This window comes from Rhinoraja longicauda, chromosome 4 (genome assembly GCF_053455715.1).
Source record: "Rhinoraja longicauda isolate Sanriku21f chromosome 4, sRhiLon1.1, whole genome shotgun sequence".
NCBI classification, from domain to species: Eukaryota; Metazoa; Chordata; class Chondrichthyes; order Rajiformes; family Arhynchobatidae; genus Rhinoraja; species Rhinoraja longicauda.
Window position 1 is genome coordinate 44,580,076 of NC_135956.1, and position 19,550 is coordinate 44,599,625.

The 19,550-nt window shown below is 43.7% G+C and overlaps 1 protein-coding gene across 3 annotated transcripts in view; it reads left to right on the plus strand.

Annotated features, from left to right (window-relative positions):
* emc2 (ER membrane protein complex subunit 2) overlaps positions 1-12,846 on the plus strand; it is a 181,866-nt gene extending 169,020 nt beyond the window's left edge. For 2 of the 3 annotated variants that reach the window (XM_078397624.1, XM_078397623.1), the window contains exon 11: positions 10,277-12,844. In XM_078397624.1, the coding sequence (XP_078253750.1) occupies positions 10,277-10,363 (87 nt within the window). In that variant the 3' untranslated portion in view covers positions 10,364-12,844. Of the gene's footprint in view, positions 1-10,276 lie in introns of all 3 variants that reach the window. The other variant, XM_078397622.1, reaches the window with a different exon arrangement.
* The last annotated feature ends 6,704 nt before the right edge of the window (positions 12,847-19,550 follow it).

Below are 19,550 nucleotides of genomic sequence, written 5' to 3' on the forward strand. Positions count from 1 at the left end.
TTCTTGGTTTCTTATTCCTACCTGTTTCAATCACAATCACAATCACACAATCACAATCACAATAATACTTTATTAGCGAAGTATGCTTTGCAACATACGAGGAACTTCATTTGCCATAAAGTCATAACAATAAAAAGCAACAGGACATACAAAATACATTTTAACATGAACATCCACCACAGTGACTCCTCCACATTCCTCACTGTGATGGAAGGCGAAAATAAGTCCAATCTCTCCCTTCTTTGTCCTCCAGCGGTCGGGGGCCCTAACCTTCCGTTGACGAGACCATCTTGACTCTGGTAGCCGGCGGCGCACCTTCTTCGTTGGGATGATCCAACTCCTGCATCGGGGAGGGGGGGGAGGGTGTCCAATTTTATGTCCTCCTGATACCAGGCTAAACATTTTATGGGTTGCCTCTTCTCTCGCCCTCTTTAAGTAGATGGGTTACATCTCTTTCCAGTCTGTTGGAAGCATTTCAGGATCCATGGAACTTTGGAGAATGACAACTGGCGCACCTGGCTCCATCGGCACTTTCTTCTCGACCTTGGCACGTTGTTTTTCAGGCCTTGGGGAGTTGTCAGCTTTCAATCCCATTAAATCCTCCAATACTCAGGGTGGCACAGAGGTGTAGCGGTAGAGCTACTGCCTTACAGTGCCAGAGAGCCGGGTTCAATCCTGACTACGGGTGCTTGTCTATACAAATTTTATACATTCTCCCCATGACCTGCGTGGGTTTTCTCCGAGATTTTCGGTTTCCTCCCACAATCTAAAGGCGTACAGGTTTGTAGGTTAATTGGCTTGGTAGAAATGTGAATTGTCCCTAGTGTGTGTAGGTGTGCGGGGATCGCTGATCAGTGGGCACTCGGTTGACTGAAGGGCTTGTTTCCATGCTGTATCTCTAAACTAAATAAAAAACTAAACTACTACAGAGGTTTTATGTTCTTTATCATTTATCTATCCTTAATTACTTCCATTTTCCACTGTTTTCTTGGTCCTCCTTTGCTGAAATCGAAAATTCTCTTATGGGTTACAGCTCGTTTGGTTATATTTAATATATTTTCTTTGATCGAATGCTATTAATATTTCGGGTTTACCATGGTTAAGCCACTCATACGGTCATAGAGGTATAGAGCCATCCAAGTTGATATTCTGGGCTAATCCTATTTGCCTGCATTTGGGCAATATCCCTCTATACCATTCCTATCCATATATATCAGACTAAAAGTCTTTTGAAACCTGTAATTGTATCTGGTTCTACAGCTTCCTTTAGCTGTTTCCTACGGCTCATTCTGGATAGCGAATGTCCTCTGAGTGAAAATATTACCCGTGACGTACACCTTAAATTTCTTCCCTCTCACATTAAACTTCTAGAATCCTCTAGAATCCTCTACCCTGGGAAAAAGAATGACAGCATTCACTTTATCCATGTCCCTCAAGATCTTTTACTCCACTCAGTCTCTTATTCTAAAAAGAAAAGGAGCCAGCCTATCCAACCTCTCCCTATACCTCAAGCCCACAAGTTTAGGTCAATCCTGGTGAATTTCTTCTGCACCCAGGCAACTTAATAACATACTTCCAATAGCTAGATGACCGGAAAGGCACACAGTACTCCAAGTATGATGTCACCAATGACTTGTACAGCTGCATCAATGCCAAGCATCTTTCTCATCACCCTGTCCACCATTCGCCACTTTCAGGGAACCATGTACCTGTTGTTCCAGAGCTCTCTGTTCTACAACATTCTCCAACACTCTATTATTTACTATATAAATTCTTCCTTGGTTTGACGCACTATAAGTTATACAATATGGAAACAAACCTTTCAGTCCAACTCACGCATGCCGACCACGATGCCCCACCTAGGCTAGTCTGGTTTGCTGCATTTGGCATATCCCTCTAAACATAAATCTGTCCAAATGTATTTTAAATGTTGTTATTGTACCTGGCCCAACTCTGGCAACTCGGTCCACATACCCATCACCCTCTATGTGAAAAACTTGACCCTTGGGTTCCTATTAAATCCTATCCCCTCCCTCTTCAAAACTAACGTCCTCTAGTTTTTGACTCCCTGACCCTTGGAGAAAGACTCTATCTATTTCACCCTCGTGATTTTATGTACTATATTCAAGATACAAGATCACCCCTCAGCCTGCTGCATTCCAACGAATAAATGCCTTGCCTGCCCAACCTATCCCTGCAACTCAGGCCCTCAAGTCCTTGCAACATCTTCATAAATCTTGGCTGCATCCTTTCCAGTCTAGTGTCTGACAGCAGGCAATCAAAACTGAACATAATGTTCCAGTTGTAGCTTCACCTCTGTCTAATACAACTGTAACTTAACATTCCAACTTCTATATTCAATTCCCTGACTGATGAAGCCCAGCATCTCAGGAGAGAAGGAATGGGTGACGTTTCGGGTCGAGACTCTTCTTCAGACTGATGTCAGGGGGCCGGGACAAAAGGAAGGATATAGGTGGAGACAGGAAGATAGAGGGAGAACTGGGAGGGGGGGGAAGAGAGGGACAGAGGAACTATCTAAAGTTGGAGAAGTCAATGTTCATACCGCTGGGCTGAACAGCGAAATATGAGGTGCTGTTCCTCCAATTTCCGGTGGGCCTCACTATGGCACTGGAGGAGGCCCATGACAGAAAATTCAGACTGGGAGTGGGAGGGGGAGTTGAAGTGCTCAGCCACCGGGAGATCAGGTTGGTTAAGGCGGACTGAGCGAAGGTGTTGAGCGAAACGATCGCCGAGCCTGTGTTTGGTCTCGCCGATGTAAAGAAGTTGACATCAAGAGCAGCGGATACAATAGATGAGGTTGGAGGAGGTGCAGGTGAACCTCTGTCTCACCTGGAAAGACTGTTTGGGTCCTTGGATGGAGTTGAGAGGGGAGGTAAAGGGACAGGTGTTGCATCTCCTGCGGTTGCTGGGGAAAGTGCCCGGAGATGGGGTGGTTTAGGTAGGAAGGGACGAGTGGACCAGGTAGTTACGGAGGGAACGGTCTCTGCGGAATGCAGAAAGGGGAGAGGATGGGAAGATGTGGCCAGTAGTGGGGTCCCGTTGTAGGTGACGGAAATGTTGGAGGATGATTTGTTGGATACGCTGGCTGATGGGGTGGAAGGTGAGAACGAGGGGGATTCTGTCCTTGTTACGAATGGGGGGAGGGGAGCAAGAGTGGAGCAGCGGAAGATTTGTTGGATACGCTGGCTGGTGGGGTGGAAGGTGAGAACGAGGGGGATTCTGTCCTTGTTGCAAGTGGGGGGAGGGGGAGCAAGAGCGGAGCTGCGGGATGTAGAAGAGACCCTAGTGAGAGCCTCATCTATAATGGAAGAGGGGAAGCCCCGTTTCCTGAAGAATGAGGATACCTCTGATGCCCTAGTGTGAAACACCTCATCCCGGGCGCAGATGCGGCGTAGACATAGGAATTGGGAGTAGGTGATAGACTTTTTGCAGGAGACAGGGTGGGAAGAAGTGTAGTCCAGATAGCTGTGCGAGTCAGTGGGGTTTAAAGTAGATGTCAGTCACTAGTCTGTCTCCTGTGATGGAGATGGTGAGGTCCAGCAACGGGAGGGAGATGTCGGAGATAGTCCAAGTATATTTAAGAGGAGGATGGAAATTGGAAGTGAAGTGTATGAAGTCTGTAAGCTGTAAGCTGTAAGCTGCCCAAGTGAAATATGAGATGCTGTTCCTCCAATTTGCGTTTAGCCTCGCTCTGACAATGGAGAAGACCTAAGACGGAAAGGTCAGTGTGGGAATGGGAAGGAGAATTAAAGTGTTTAGCCACTGGGAGATCAGGTAGGTCCTGGTGGACTGAGTGAAGGTACTCAGCGAAACGATTGGCCAGTCTACATTTGGTCTTGCGGATGTATAAGGGTCCACATCTTGAACAACGGATACGGTAGATGAGGTTGGAGGAGGTGCAAGTGAACCTCTGTCTAACCTGAAAGGATTGTTGGTCCCTGGACAGTGTCGAGGGAGGAGGTATAGGGACAGGTGTTAACCAGCATCTGCAGTTCCTTCTTACACAAGGACCTATTTCTGTTGGATGTAACAGGGGGTAGAGATTGCTTTAATCAGAAGAAGGATAAATGGGATGGATGGCGGAGTGAATCGATTAGCTTTTTATTCCTCACCAGTATTAGGATCTGGAACACTGCCTGAAAGAGTACTGAAGGCAGAAACCTCATGGATCATAGGGAGCCAGAACCTTCTAGACTGCTGACCGGGAAATGGGAATAGCCTAAGTAGCTGAGTACACGACTAGGTAATTGACAGACTGTTGTGTTGTAAATATCTATAATTCCACTTAACACAGCAGGATCTCACACAGAAAAGAGACAATGATGAAATATGTGCTTCACCTCGGTTTGTTGAGGGGTAAATATCAGTCAAGGCTCAAAGATAAATCCCATTTTTCATTGTGTGGGAATTTTAAAATTTAAGGCCCAGCTGAGAAAACAGATAGTCTTGCTTCACTATTTCATCAGTAAGCCAGAATCTCTGTCAGTGCAGTACTTGTTCATTTCTGCCCAGAGAAGTGTCAGCCTGCATTTTTTTACTGTAAGTTCTTGAGATCTCCTTGAAAATGCAGCCTTATTCAGCTCTAAATGCTGTCCAATGTAGTTAACTTCTAACAGTAAGGATGGTGGGGAATTATCCGCAGATGTAAGAACAGGATGATATTATGCAAAAGGGATGGGAAATTGGATGATATTTGCAAATATTTCAGAGCATGTTTATAATATTCTTTGAGCTCAAAAATTCTAAATGAGCCAAATTTCAGATCTGTTGAGGGTAGAGGAAATCTGTTACATCACAGCTGCACAGTTTCCACATCAAAATCTGTCATTTTAGGTTGCAAATTGGATGCGGAAACTGTGCAGCTGGTGATGTAGCAAGAGCTTGTAAACCATAACATGCTCTGTTCCAAATTAGGACTGGGTTATGTCGTGATGTGCGGTATAATTTTTCAGCATTCAAGATGTATTTGTAAAAGTTATATACATTCGAAGTGCGAGAATTTAACCTTGTTCCCTGCAGGCATGGTTCTATCGTTCAACTTGTCATTGAGTCACTTAAAGGTAGATGTGATGACAGGGATTCTTCCAGTAATTATAAGGAGTCAAAATTATTAACAGAATGACATCTTAGTGAATTAAAAATCTTTGAAAATATGCTGGCTGGTGTGCGTGTTCATTTGCCATATTAAATTATTTTGTGCTGGAAAAAATATTAAACAATGATCTTTGTGGAAGAGGAAGTTGTAGTATACAGTGCCCTCCATAATGTTAAGGACAAAGACTCATCATTTATTTATGTGCCACTGTACTCAACAATTTGAGATTTGTAACAGAAAAAAATCACACGTGGTTGAAGTGCACATTGTCAGATTTAATAAAGGCCATTTTTATACATTTTGTTTTCACCATGTAGAAATTTCAGGAGTAATTTCTGTAGTCCCCTGAAATAGTCCCCCCCAATAGCACCATAATGTTTGGGACACATGGCTTCACAGGTTTTTGTAATTGCTCAGGTGTGTTTAAATGCTGCCTTCATGCAGGTATAAGAGAGCTCTCAGCACCAAGTCTTTCCTCCAGTCTTCCCATCACCTTTGGAAACTTTATTTGCTGTTTATCAACATGAGGACCAAAGTTGGCCCAAAGAAAGTCAAAGAAGCCATTATGAGACTGAGAAACAAGAATAAAACTGTTAGAGACACCAGCCAAACCTTAGGCTTACCAAAATCAACTGTTTGGTACATCATTAAGAAGAAGGAGAGCACTGGTGAGCTTACTAATCGCAAAGGGACTGGCAGGCCAAGGAAGATCTCCCCAACTGATGACAGAAGAATTCTCTCTAGAATAAAGAAAAATCCCCAAACACCTGTCCGACAGATCAGAAACACTTCATGAGTCAGGTATGGATTTGTCAATGATCACTGTCTGCAGAAGACTTCATGAACAGAAATACAGAGGTTACACTGCAAGATGCAAACCACTGGTTAGCCGCAAAAATAGGATGGTCAGGTTACAGTTTGTCAAGAAGTACTTAAAAGAGCAAACACAGTTCTGGAAAAAGATCTTGTGGATAGATGAGACAAAGATTAACTTATATCAGAATAATGGCAAGAGCAAAGTATGGAGGAGAGAAGGAACTGCCCAAGATCCAAAGTATACCACCTCATCTGTGAACCACGGTGGTGGGGGTGTTATGGCCTGGGCATGCATGGCTGCTGAAGGTACTGGCTCACCTATCTTCATTAATGATACAACTGCTGATAATAGTAGCATAATGAATTCTGAAGTGTAGACACATCCTATCTGCTCAAGTTCAGACAAATGCCTCAAAACTCATTGGCCGGCGGATCATTCTACAGCAAGACAATGATCCCAAACATACTGCTAAAGCAACAAAGGAGTTTTTCAAAGCTAAAAAATGGTAAATTCTTGTGGCCAAGTCAATCACCCAATCTGAACCCAATTGAGCATGCCTTTTATATGCTGAAGAGAAAACTGAAGGGGACTAGCCCCCAAAACAAGCATAAGCTAAAGATGGCTGCAATACAGGCCTGGCAGAGCATCACCAGAGAAGACACCCAGCAACTGGTGAAGCTCATGAATCGCAGACTTCAAGCAGTCATTGTGTGCAAAGGATATGCAACAAAATACTAAACATGACTCCTTTCATTTTCATGGCATTGCTGTATCCCTTTGTAACTTGCTGCAGTTCTCTGGAGAAATCAACGTGAATTTATTTCCTCTGCTCTTTAAATATCACTGTCTGCAGAAGACTTCATGAACAGAAATACAGAGGTTACACTGCATAGACTTGTTACCATGTTAAAATCACTTTGTTGTACAATAAACTGTTTCCAGAGACTCAGATACTCTCTTTCACCTCATTGGCTTAGGTAGACCTGGCAATAAATACTATTAAAGAGAATCATCTGGTGCAACTGCCAAATGCTTTAGAAACAAACAGTGGAAACTTTATTTAGGATTTGTGAGGGATTCTTGGTTAATAACTTACAAGAAAACTAAAGGGCCTCTTTTGTTGTGACTAAGGCAAGCTGATGGTGTTAAGGGCTGACCTCGGCTATTGTGTCCACTCCAAGCTTCTCTGCCCTCTGTGGCATCATTTTCAAGTGAGATAGAATTCCCCCACAACTTTCCTGCTGCTCAAATGACCACAGCCTCACATTGGCAGTCACATTGTAACATTCCCTCAAAGGCTCTGGGCACGTCTGTCTTTATTTACCAAAGGAGATTTGGCCTCGAACTTACAGCAGTTTCTCTCTCTTCAGTAAGTGGCCTGACTAGAGGAGTATCTCTCATGTTTACAGACTTCCTTTTGAATTTTCAGCACCTCTGCAAAAAGGGAGAATCTGCTTCGAGTTGTAAAAGCCCAAGTGAATAAAGAAAATAGATTAAGATAATGGTCAAAATAACTAGAGGGGTAAATAGGAGATGTACAAGTAGCTGAGATCTGGAAAGTATTGACTGCAAGAGCAAAGGCAGAAAATTCAATAATAACTTGCAGAAGAAGATGGATAAATACCGGAAAAGGAAACATTTGCAGGGCTGTGGGGAAAAGAAAGATGAGGTGGGGGTAAACTGGAGAACCTTCAAAAAGCTGGCAGAGGAATGACAGGTCAAATGGTCTCTTGTGCTGACTCCACAGCTGGAGAAAGGTGATGGCAAACATCTGCCCCAACCCCAAAGGTGCATGGGTTGGTATATTAATTCACCATTGGTATTAGAATCTGGATGTAGTTGAGGAGAATGTGGGGAGAATAAAATATCATTACCTTGAATAGATGTTTGACAGTTGGTGGAAATTCAGTGGGCTGAAGGGCCTGGATCTATTCAGTGGTTCTATTCAGTCTGAAGAAGGGCCTCGGCCCGAAACGTCACCCATTCCTTCTCTCCAGTGATGCTGCCTGTCCCGCTGTGTTACTCCAGCATTTTGTGCCTTATCTTCGATTTAAACTAGCATCCACAGTTCTTTCCTACACAATGGTTCTATTAGTCTGGCTGATAGGACTGCCACTGTGTGTAGCCTGTCTGTGAGACTGCATAGATTTTCCTCTTGCTATGAAGGGGTTGTCCTGGAAGTGGACATTTATTGCTTGCCCTTGCCCTAACTTGAACCATTGGCAAAGTTGGATATGACTTAGTCACTGTGTCATTTCAGAGGGAGGTCAAGACTTAAACAAATTTCCATGGGTTTGGAATCACATTTGGTGAGGAAAGGTTTTATTACCACAAGGAAATTGAATGTTTGAAAGATCTTTTCTTGAAACCATGCTTTGATAAATGTTTTGAAGGGCGCAGGCACAAGCGGAACCGATTTCTGGGAACTGTTAAGCACTTAAATTTTTTTGTTTATGCTTCTACACACCAGGGCACTTGATCAGCCAGTTATATTTTTTAAAAAACATGTTTTGAAGACTGGGTGCTAAATGCAAGGAAGAGAGGCAGAAGTTTTTACTTCTGGCCATTTTGTTTTAATAATGCAAGTTGTGTTTATTATGAAATAGCATTATAGAGAGCTTTTTAACTTCTCATTCTACTAAAGAATTTGCTAAAGAAATCAGCACCAAATGTCAAATATCTGTGTCAACAAAGACACTTAATACCAGAAGATTAGATTTAGGACAGCAGCCAAGATTCCTTGAAATTGACAGCAAACTGTTGGTTAAATCCAATGCACTGTTCCACTTTTCTCTGTTCCTTCCCTTTACAGCTTCCCAAACTTCAGAACTTTGAGCCAGCAGAGATATTTGAATGCCTGTGATTTTTTTGGGAGGCTCTCACAATAGCATTTCGACCTAGTGAACGCTTGAAGCACATGGAGCACAATAATGTCAATCCATCCTTCTGACAAACAGCCACACTTTGGAGTTAATTGAAAAAACACTGGTCTGGTGCTTAACATATCAGTGCAATTTAAAATTAAATTTGATGGCACTGTGATGGATGAAAAGTGCTTAAAACAAAGAGCAGAGACTCGATGAGCCCATTGCCTCTGTCTTTGTCTCTACTTATCTGTGTTGGTTGAACCAATTCAGAATGACTGCAGATGTTTTGACGTTATTTTGTTCAGTTTTTGGTCACCATGTTATAGGAAAGATGTTACGGTGGAAACGATGCAGAGAAGATGTACGAGGATATTGCCAGGACTTGAGGGCCTGAGCGATGGGGTGATGCAGAGCAGGCTAGGGTTTTATTCCTTGGAGTGCAGGAGGGCGGCACGGTAGCGCAGCGGTAGAGTTGCTGCTTTACAGCGAATGCAGCGCCGGAGACTCAGGTTCGATCCTGACTACGGGTGCTGCACTGTAAGGAGTTTGTACGTTCTCCCCGTGACCTGCGTGGGTTTTCTCCAAGATCTTCGGTTTCCTCCCACACTCCAAAGACGTACAGGTATGTAGGTTAATTGGTTGCGTAAATGTAAAAATTGTCCCTAGTGGGTGTAGGATAGTGTTAATGTACGGGGATCGCTGGGCGGCACGGACTTGGAGGGCCGAAAAGGCCTGTTTCCGGCTGTATATATATGATGATGATGATGATGATGAGGGGCGGCCATATAGAGGTGTACAAAATCATGAGAGGAATAGATGGGTAAACGCACAGAATATTTTGCCCAAGTCTGAAGAAGGGTCTCGACCCGGAATGTCACCCATTCCTTCTCTCCAGAGATGCTGCCTGACCTGCTGAGTTACTCCAGCATTTTGCGATACCTTCGGATATTTTGCCCAAAGTAGGGGAATCAAGAACCGGAGGTCAAAGGTTTAAGGTGAGAGGGAGAAGATTTAATAGGAACCTGAGGAATATTTTTTTTACAGAGAGGGTGGTGGGTGTATGGAACGAGCTGCCAGGGGAGATAGTTGAGGCATTGCAACATTTAAAAAAACATTTGGACAGGTACATGGATAGGGTAGGTTTAGAGGGATATTGGCCAAACGCAGTCAGGTGGGACTAGTGTCGATTGGGCATGTTGGTCAACGTGTGCAAGTTAGGCCGAATAGCCTGTTTCCACGCTCGATGATTCTCTAAGTGTTAGTGTATTCCTCACCACCCTTTTCTCCAAATGAGTGCACTATTTTAGGAGTGATGAGTCTGCTGGGTTCAAGGGTGGACTCTGGAAATTGCTTATCCTTTGAAACGGTGTGATAGCAGCCATTGCATGGGTGTAACCTGTGATGTTTTGGGGAGTGTCTGAATGTTCAGCAGTGCCAGTCTGGGACTGTAACTAATCTTGTTCTCTGTCCTTCCAGCTCGCAGGTCGAGGCAAAAAGGAGAGCAAGAATTCATTGAAGGTTGTGGAGGACATGCTGGAGGCTCTGCAGATCACGCAGTCATGAACCCGTTGCTCTTGGTTGGATTGTCATCGACTTACTTCAGTGTGCTTGAGGGACCTTGTATCTTCAACACATTTTGTCACTCTTTCTACCACCACCCCATGCAATATCTCATCTCCTTTCACCATTGCAGGCTCATAACCACCACCACCCCACCCCTCACCTCTGTAACTTGGCCAAAGTACTTATTCTGTGAATGTAATTGATATTTTGACTGCCTTTGAGTCAATACTTCACACCATTAGAGTAATATCTAGGTGTGCAGTTAACTACTGAAATCTTGCTATGGCTTGTATGTTTTGAAGCATTATTCAGGAATTATATAAGACTCAGTAGAAAAGCACATTCACAAAATAAATTTAGCTTTTCACCAATTGAGGGTGAAGTCCCAGTGTTTCCTCACCAAGATCTCCCTCATTGCTGTTGCTATCAAGGGGAAAGCTGTGTCTTATGTCTGTTGCTCAAGGATTTACTCAGTCCACGGCAACAGCAGTGGCCAGTGCACCTGATTCATCTGCTGAATTATCCCCAATCACCATTGTGGCACCGGGATACACAAGTGCCTGTCTTAGGTGATGCACACCCTTAGCCAGACTGTCAATGCCACGGATATTAGTCTGATGGCGCAGGAGAATGAGAGAATTCGCAAGCACTTGCTTCCGAGCACACAGAGGACCCCTCTGTAATCCAGCCTGAGGGAGAGGGGCTAATATACTAGGTCTAGAAGTGATGAGATTATAAAAGCCACATGGATCCAAGGGGTTCACATTCTGCTCATTCTTCAAAATTAAACTGATATTCCAACTTTCACACAAATATGGATAGGAAACCCAAAATGCACTCTGGTGTAGGTACTGTCAGACAGCCGGTTATTTTCCCATAAGTTACATTGTTTTATCATAAGCTTTTTATAATTGCTGTATTTGCCTTTGTGACCAGCGGTGGAGAGTGAATGTAGATTTGAATTTTGGAAACAGTAGCTTTGAAATAGAGTGGCTGAAGTGAACCAATCCATTGCTGGTGTTAAATGATAGGATTGCTTGTGTTTAAATGAAACTGCAAATTAATTTTATGCAAGGTTGTCATGACCCGGTGCAGTCCAGGGGAATTGTGATCTCATGATGTTCACTTGTGAATTATTGCAGTCTTTTGATTTTGGATTTTGCAGAGATTCATCCTGCAGCTGCAATCTGATTTGCTGGTGAATTTTCACAGCCCATCTTGTGCATTCATTCAGCATTTTGCATGCTTCCTAAAGCATTGAAATAAGTGAAACAATGTGGGAAGAATTTCAGCCTGCTGAAGTTCCTGAGGTTTTTTTGGCACTGAAGTACTATTAATAATATTAAATAAAATAATAGTAAAGAAACAATAGAACTACCTGTTTGTATTTTTAACTGGTTTCAATCTGGGTGTGAAGAGCATTCGCCTACCATCTCATATCTGGGGTGAAGTGACAAGAGTGTTAAGAGGAGGGAAGTTGAAAGCTGCCACTCGTTCACTAACACTGCAATTATGTAACAGCACCATCCAGTGCTCATTTCTTGTTGAAGATATACCACCTTAATTTAGTTTAGTTTAGAGATACACATGGAAACAGGCCCTTCGGTGCGATGCGTCCATGCTGATGATCAACTACCCATTCACACTAGTTCTATGTTATCCCACTTTCACATTAACTCCCTATACACTAGGGGCAATTTACAGAGGCCAATTAGAGTCTTTGAGATGTGTGAGGAAACCAGAGCATTGGAGGAAACCCATGCAGTCACAGGCAGAACGTGCAAACTCCACAAAGCCATCTCTCGAGGTCAGGATTGTACCCGGGTTCTTGGCGCTGTGAGGTAGCAGCTTTACCAGCTGTGCCATTGTGCCGCTCTTTGTTAACAGACATTCATAAACTCATTCTCCAGCAGAAAATAAAACATGTAAGTTACCTTCTGGTTAGTTCAGGGGAATTGCAATAAAGTTAGGTACTAAAGGTGTTATAGAAACAGCAAAGAGAGAAGAACTGGTATGTCTTAACTTCTCACTCTCTCAGGATACTGTTAAAATGCAATTACTCAAGATCCCGCACACAGCAATGTAAAGCTTACCAAATGTTTTCAGCAGAACAATCCCATCAGTCCCATTCCTCTTACTTCTTTGTAATCTATTCTCTCTCATACCCATTAACTCTGTACTTCCCAGTCTTCGTACCATCTCCTTGCACAAAGGAGTAATTCAGTGTTAATTGACCTACCAACATACCTTTGAGATGTAGGAGGGTACTGGAGCACCCAGAAAGAAATCTGTGCAGGCAAGAGAAAATTAGGACTCCAGCCTCAAAAAATTCCACACAGACAACACCTGTTGAGGCATTAAGTCTGATTCACTTGAGCTGTGAAGCAGAACAACTATCTGTTGCACCAGTGTCTCCATTCTGTTCTGCAAATTGTTAAGAATAACTACCCAGCTCTTTCTCAGTGTAGTGCTCAGGGATCTGTTATCTTCTTTTTATGGCTGCTGGTTTAACATTTCTCCAAATAAAGACACTGATTGCAATGCTGTTTTCATTCATTACTTCACAGTGAGTGAGTGGAAGGAGAGTCTACCGCAACATCTTTGCCCAAGTCTATGGTGTGGGGCATCAACCCACATTCATCTGACAGGCAAGCTGGTGGAGTAGAACTTTTAACTGAGCTGCCTGCCCTGAATGTGCAACAGGACCTACTTGAAATATAGTTAAACCTCTGTGCTAATTTCGGTAAATTGATGAGAGAGAAAAATAAATGTTCTTAATATAAATTGGTTTAAAGTGTTTAACTCTCAGCTAAAATTGACCTTTTCAATCGTCTCTCTCTCTCTCTCTCTGCCATCGCCCACTCTCCCCCTCCCTCACTTCCTCTTCCCCCTCCTTTACTCCTTCTTTCCCCCTCTCTCATTCCTTCTTTCCCACCCGCCCCTCTCCCTGCAACTTTATGACAATGCATTCCCACCAAGACATGGCATCTTCCACACCACTTGTGCTGGGCCTTCATGTAAGGCAGTATAGGAAAGAGAGTGAACGGTTGGCCCCATTATCTCCCAGAACAGCCTGTGAAAATTGTCAAGTACTGTACATGAAACAAGCGCTGCCTTCAGATATCTTCCATCAGTTTATTTGTTGGCACAATCAGCACTTTTAATCAATGGGTATTCTCTTGGTCAGATATCAGTGCTATATAGACATCTGCATTGAAAACAGTAATGGCTATACCTTATAGAAAAAGTCCTGTAAATGGTGTGTTCTGCAGTCCTGTCCATCAACTATGCATCATGAACAGGGTAGTGGCACAGGCACCTTCCTCAATTTACTGTAGGATATGAACTGTTTCCTGACATCAAGAAGCTGCAGTTTTTCCATGTTCTGGCCTCAGGTATCCTGGACCCTTTGAAGCCCTTTTATTTCTGAATAATTTCCTTGCTGGCACATCCATTCATAACATTGCCCTGAGGGGGGGGCAATATTTTCAGCATTCCTAACCTCCAGCACCCGCGTTCCTCACACATTTTATACTCAATTTTGCTGCACTGTATGCAAGTTGTCAATTAATTCAGGGTAGAACTAAATGTTTGTTAGGCAGCTTGGTTTTGCAGCTGGCCCTTGGGGAAAGGCAGGCAAAATGGTAAGTGAATTGTTTGTAGATACAAAATGCTGGAGTAACTCAGCAGGACAGGCAGCATCTCTGGAGAGAAGGAATGGGTGATGTTTCGGGTTGAGACCCTTCTTCAGACTGATGTCAGGGAAGTGGGCGAGATAGAGATAGAATGTAGTCGGAGACAGTATGACTGGTGGGAAAACTGGGAAGGGGGAGTGAATGGAGAGAGGGAAAGCAAGGGCTATATGAAGTTAGAGAAGTCTATGTTCATACTGCTGGGGTGTAAGCTACCCGAGCGAAATATGAGGTGCTGTTCCTCCAATTTGCACTGGGCCTCACTCTGACAATGGAGGAGGCCCAGGCCAGAAAGGTCAGATTGGGAATGGGAGGGAGAGTTAAAGTGCTGAGCAACCGGAAGATCAGATAAGTTAATGTGGACTAAGCGGAGGTGTTCAGCGAATCGATCGCCGAGCCTGCGCTTGGTCTCGCCGATGTACAGGAGTTGACACCTGGAACAGCGGATACAATTGATGAGGTTGGAGGAGGTGCAAGTGAACCTCTACCTCACCTGAAAAGACTTTCGGGGTCCTTGGATGGAGTCGAGGGGGGAGGTAAAGGAACAGGTATTGCATCTCCTGCCGTTGCAGGGGAATGTACCTGGGATGGGGGTGGTTTGGGTGAGAAGGAACGAGTTGACCAGGGAGTTGCGGAAGGAACGGTCCCTGCGGAAAGCAGAAAGGGATGGGAAGATGTGGCCAGTAGTGGGATCCCGTTGGAGATGGCAAAAATGTTGGAGGATAACATGCTGTTTGCAGGGGCTGATGGGGTGGAAGGTGAGGACAAGGGGGACTCTGTCCTTGTTACGAATGGGGGGAGGGGGAGCAAGAACGGAGCTGCGGGATATCGAGGAGACCCTAGTGAGAGCCTCATCTATAATGGAAGGGGGGAATCCCCATTCCCTAAAGAATGAGGACATCTCCAATGCCCTGGTATAGAAAACCTCATCCTGGGCGCAGATGCGGTGCAAACGGAGGAATTGGGAGTAGGGGATATAGTCTTTTGACACAAAGTTGATTTGTTTTCTAGAAATCAGATCCTACTTAGATATTTATTAGCATGTAGAAATAACACAGCCCTCACAAAAACATATTTACTGAATAGGTTATTTGTCTTTGTGTTCCCGCACATAATATTCATGGAGCTAACTAGTCCATATGCACATTGGTTTAACTGTTCCCATCTGGAGAACTGGGTCTGTGTGGAAAACATCTGCTTCGGTGATGCTGCTGCGTAGGTGTATGGATCTTGTGGGGTAATGGCTTTGCAAGGGAGATTATTAGATCACTGCAGCTCCAGTGGAACTGAAGATTATGGCACATCTGGACTCAGTGACTTTCGCATGTCAAAACAGTTGAATTAACATTGACGGAAGAACTTCATGTCAATGGACTGGGTCATTTCTTCATACCTGAAGCATGACTCCTCCACTTTTCTTGACTAACAAGTTTCAGACTGTAGGAAGCGGATTTTCACTGGAGAGCAAATTAGGATTCCAGTTCCCTGGGATTATTCTCCAGTGACCAGTAATCTTCCCAAAATCTGACAGAGAAATCTCAAGAGTATTAAAAAAAGGTGATTACTCCCACTTACTGTATAAAGTAGTTGAAAAAATATGGAAGTGTGTAAAATAGATTTGAATGGTAGGAATAATCTAATGGGTTATGATGGATGTATTTGTTTTCCGATTGGCCATGGAAAGGGCAAGTCGTTGAGTTTATTGTCAAATGCACAAGTATGGTGAGGTACAGGAACAATGAATATCCTGCTTGCCTTAGCATCACAGGCACATAGTCTCTGATGATGCACAAAAACAAAAATTACACACTAATTATAAATTAACTCATGAACTCAGCTAAGTTGATGTATGGGCACAGGGCACTTGGAGAATGTTCATTTGTTGGTAGACAATTGAAACAAAAAATGGGTGCAAGTGTTTATTTGATCAGTTATAAATGCTTTGCACCTCTGATCAGATGAAATTAATTAAAAAAGACACAAAGTGCTGGAGTAAGTCAGCGGGTCAGGCAGCATTTCTGGAGAACTTAGACGGTGCTTCATGTTGGTACCCTTCTTCAGATTGATTTTAGTGGGCGGGAGAAAGCTGGAAGAGAGATGGGGGCAGAACAAGTGATAGGTGCCTAGTGCAGGTGAGGGGAGTCAGAGATGAAAAGACAAAACAGCCAAGGATAGAAGAGGTGAGAATTGTGAACAGAGGAACAAATATAGGTGGAAGGGAATTGGGGGGGGGGGTGAAATGGTTACACGTCAAGGTAGGGCACAGGGAAGAGAGGAGAGAAAAAAGGGGGGGGTAGGGTATTTGTCGGTTAGTTGCCTAAAATTGGAGAATTCAATGTTCACATCGTTAGGTTGTGAAGCTATCTAAACAGAATATGAGGTTCTTACAGTTTGCGTGTGACCTCACTCTAGCAATGGAGGAGGTCCAGGTGAGAGATGATAGTATGGGAATGAGAAGTGGAGTTAAAATGGTTAGCAACTGGGCATCCAGTAGGATTGGCAGACAGAGAGCAAGTCTTCAGCAAAATAGTCACCTAGTCTACACATGGTCTCGCTGATGTGAAGGAAGCCATATCAGAAACGCCAAATGCAGTATATGAAGTTAGAGGAGATGCACGTAAACCACTATCTCATCACTGCAGTAATGGAGAAGGCCCAGAACAGAAAGGTCAGTATGGAAATGGAAAGGGGAGTGAAAGTGGTTCTTAACTGGTAAACCCAGTCACTTTGGCAATACAGGAGGCCCAAGACAGAAAGATCAATAGAGCAATGGGAAATAGGGATACATTTACCTCCATGGTGTGACTGGGTGTAAAGAGCAAAGAAATAGATAGCCTCAAGTAATCTCTAATAAAGTGTGCCAGTTAATAAAGTATGACCAATGTTGCAATGGAGGAATTATGATAGTTCATTCACTTAAATCCACACCTTTTTTCAGTATTTGTCAATAATATCTATTGGACCCTTACTATGTCATTATTTTTAGTTATTCAGAAGCAAATTAACATTAGCATTTTGTGGTGTCCTATAGAACAATTCAAGTTACATGCATCAACCTACATCTGTGTTGATGCAGAGGAGTTTTGCATAAAGAAAACTTGCATTTCTATTCAGTCTTTCATTGCTACTTCAGAATGTCCTATAGCATTTTGAAAGCAATGGTACTAGTAGAGCATAGTCCTTGTTGTGTCATAGAAAACATTTAAGCCAACGTGTGAGAACGGGCCCGCACCTGTCCTCTATCACCCTGAGTACCGGCACACCACAGGGCTGTGTTCTGAGCCCCATGCTCTACTCCCTATTCACACGACTGTGTTCCTGCATTTGACACCAACACCATTGTCAAGTTTGCAGACGATACAACGATCGGGCTGATCACCAACGGTGATGAAACAAACTACAGAGCGGAGGTGCAGAACCTGGCGGATTGGTGCTCTGATAACAACCTGTCCCTAAATACCACCAAGACCAAGGAGCTGATCATCAACTTCCGTAGGTCACACAACGGGGAATACGCCCCGATCCTTATCAATTGGATCAGTGTGGAGAGAGTGTCCAGCTTCAAGTTTCTGGGCACTCACATTTCGGAGGACCTATCATGGTCCAATAACACTGCTGCGCTGGTTAAGAAGGCACAGCAATGACTGTTCTACCTAAGGACACTGAAAAAGTCTGGTCTACCCCAACAGCTGCTGACGACCTTCTACCGCTGCACCATAGAGAGCATCCTAACACATGGCATCCCTGTGTGGTATCTCAGCTGCACGGAGGCAGAGAGGAAAGCTCTTCAGCGGGTAGTCCATAGAGCTCAGAAGACTATCGGAACTCAGCTACCAGCCTTGGAGGGCATCTACAACACACGATGCCTCAGAAAAGCCACCAGCATCCACAAAGACTCTTCACACCCCTGCAACAGTCTGTTTGAACTTCTACCATCGGGCAGATGATACAAGGCCTTCTACGCCCGCACCTCCAGACTCAGGAACAACTTCATCCCCAGGGCCATAGCTGCTATGAACCGGTCCTGCTGAGCCGGATGGTCACATCGCACAGTGAACCGGCACAGATCTACTTGCACTTTATTCTGTTTTAAAACTGTTCTAATTTGTTTCATTGGGTTTAAATTAATACTGATTAGCTAATTGATTTATTGCATCATATGGGAGGCGCATTCCCAATCTCGTTGTACCCCTGTACAATGACAATAAAGATATATTGTATTGTATTGTATTAAGTTCCCAGGAGGCAGGAGCATAAAGAAATATAGCACAGAAATAGACTCTGCTGCCCACTGCCCATGCTGACACATTAATCCTACATTAATTCTATTTTTATTCTCTCCACTTGAATCAACTCCAATGCCCTGGGTCTCGACCACTCACCCACACACGGAGTAATTTACATTGGCCAGTTAACCCACCAACATGTTGATCTTTGGAATATAGGATGAAACCAGAGCACCCAGGGGGAAACCTATCCATATCCTTAAAATGTCATAATTGTACCCGCCTCCACCAATCCCTCCAGTAGCTCATTCCATGTAAACACTACCCACTGTTTGAAAAACCTGGTTCCTATTAAATGTTTCCCTCTCACCTTAAACCTAAGCCATCTAGTTTTAGGCTCCCCAACCCTGGATAAAAGACTGTTCACCTTATATATGCCCCTCATGATTTCATAAACCCCTTCAGCCTGTTGCACTCCAGGGAATAATGACCCAACCTACCCAGTCTTCTTATAATTTAAACCCTCCAGACCTGGTAACAGGCCTTGATTTTTTTTTTGCACCCTTTCCAGTTTAATTACATCCTTTTAGGAAGGCAACCAGAACTTCGCACAGTACTCCAAGTGTGCCCATATTAATATCTGGGTATAGCTCTATCATGATGCCCTATATACTCAGGACACAGACCAACAAAGAATGGTGGTAACATCTTTACAACCCTATCCACCTGTATTGTTACTTTTATGGAACTAAATACCTGCGACCCAAGGTCTCTCTGATTTATAATACTCTCCAGGATTCTACCATTTACCAAGTCCTGCCCTGGTTGTTTTACCAAACTGCAACACCTCACATTTTGTCTGAATTAAACTCTTATCTGTCATTGCTCGGCCTATTGTCTCAGATGGCCAAAATCCCATTGTAAACTTAAATAATATTCACATTCCATTATCATACCAATATTAGTGACATCTACTTACTTATTAACCAGGCCACCTACTTTCACATCTAATTCTAACTAGTGGAGCTGCTGCCACACAGCAGCAGAGATCAGGGTTCGATCCTGACCTCAGGTGCTATCCGTGTGAAGTAGGCACACTCTCCCTATAACTGCATGGGCTTCCTCCGGGTGCTCTGGTTTCTTCCCACATCCCAAAGATGGTATGTAGGTTAATTGGTCCCTGTAAAAATTGCCCCTAGTATGTAGGAAGTGGATGACAAAGTGGGATGAACATAGAACCAGTGAGAACGTGTAATCGATGGCCTTTGT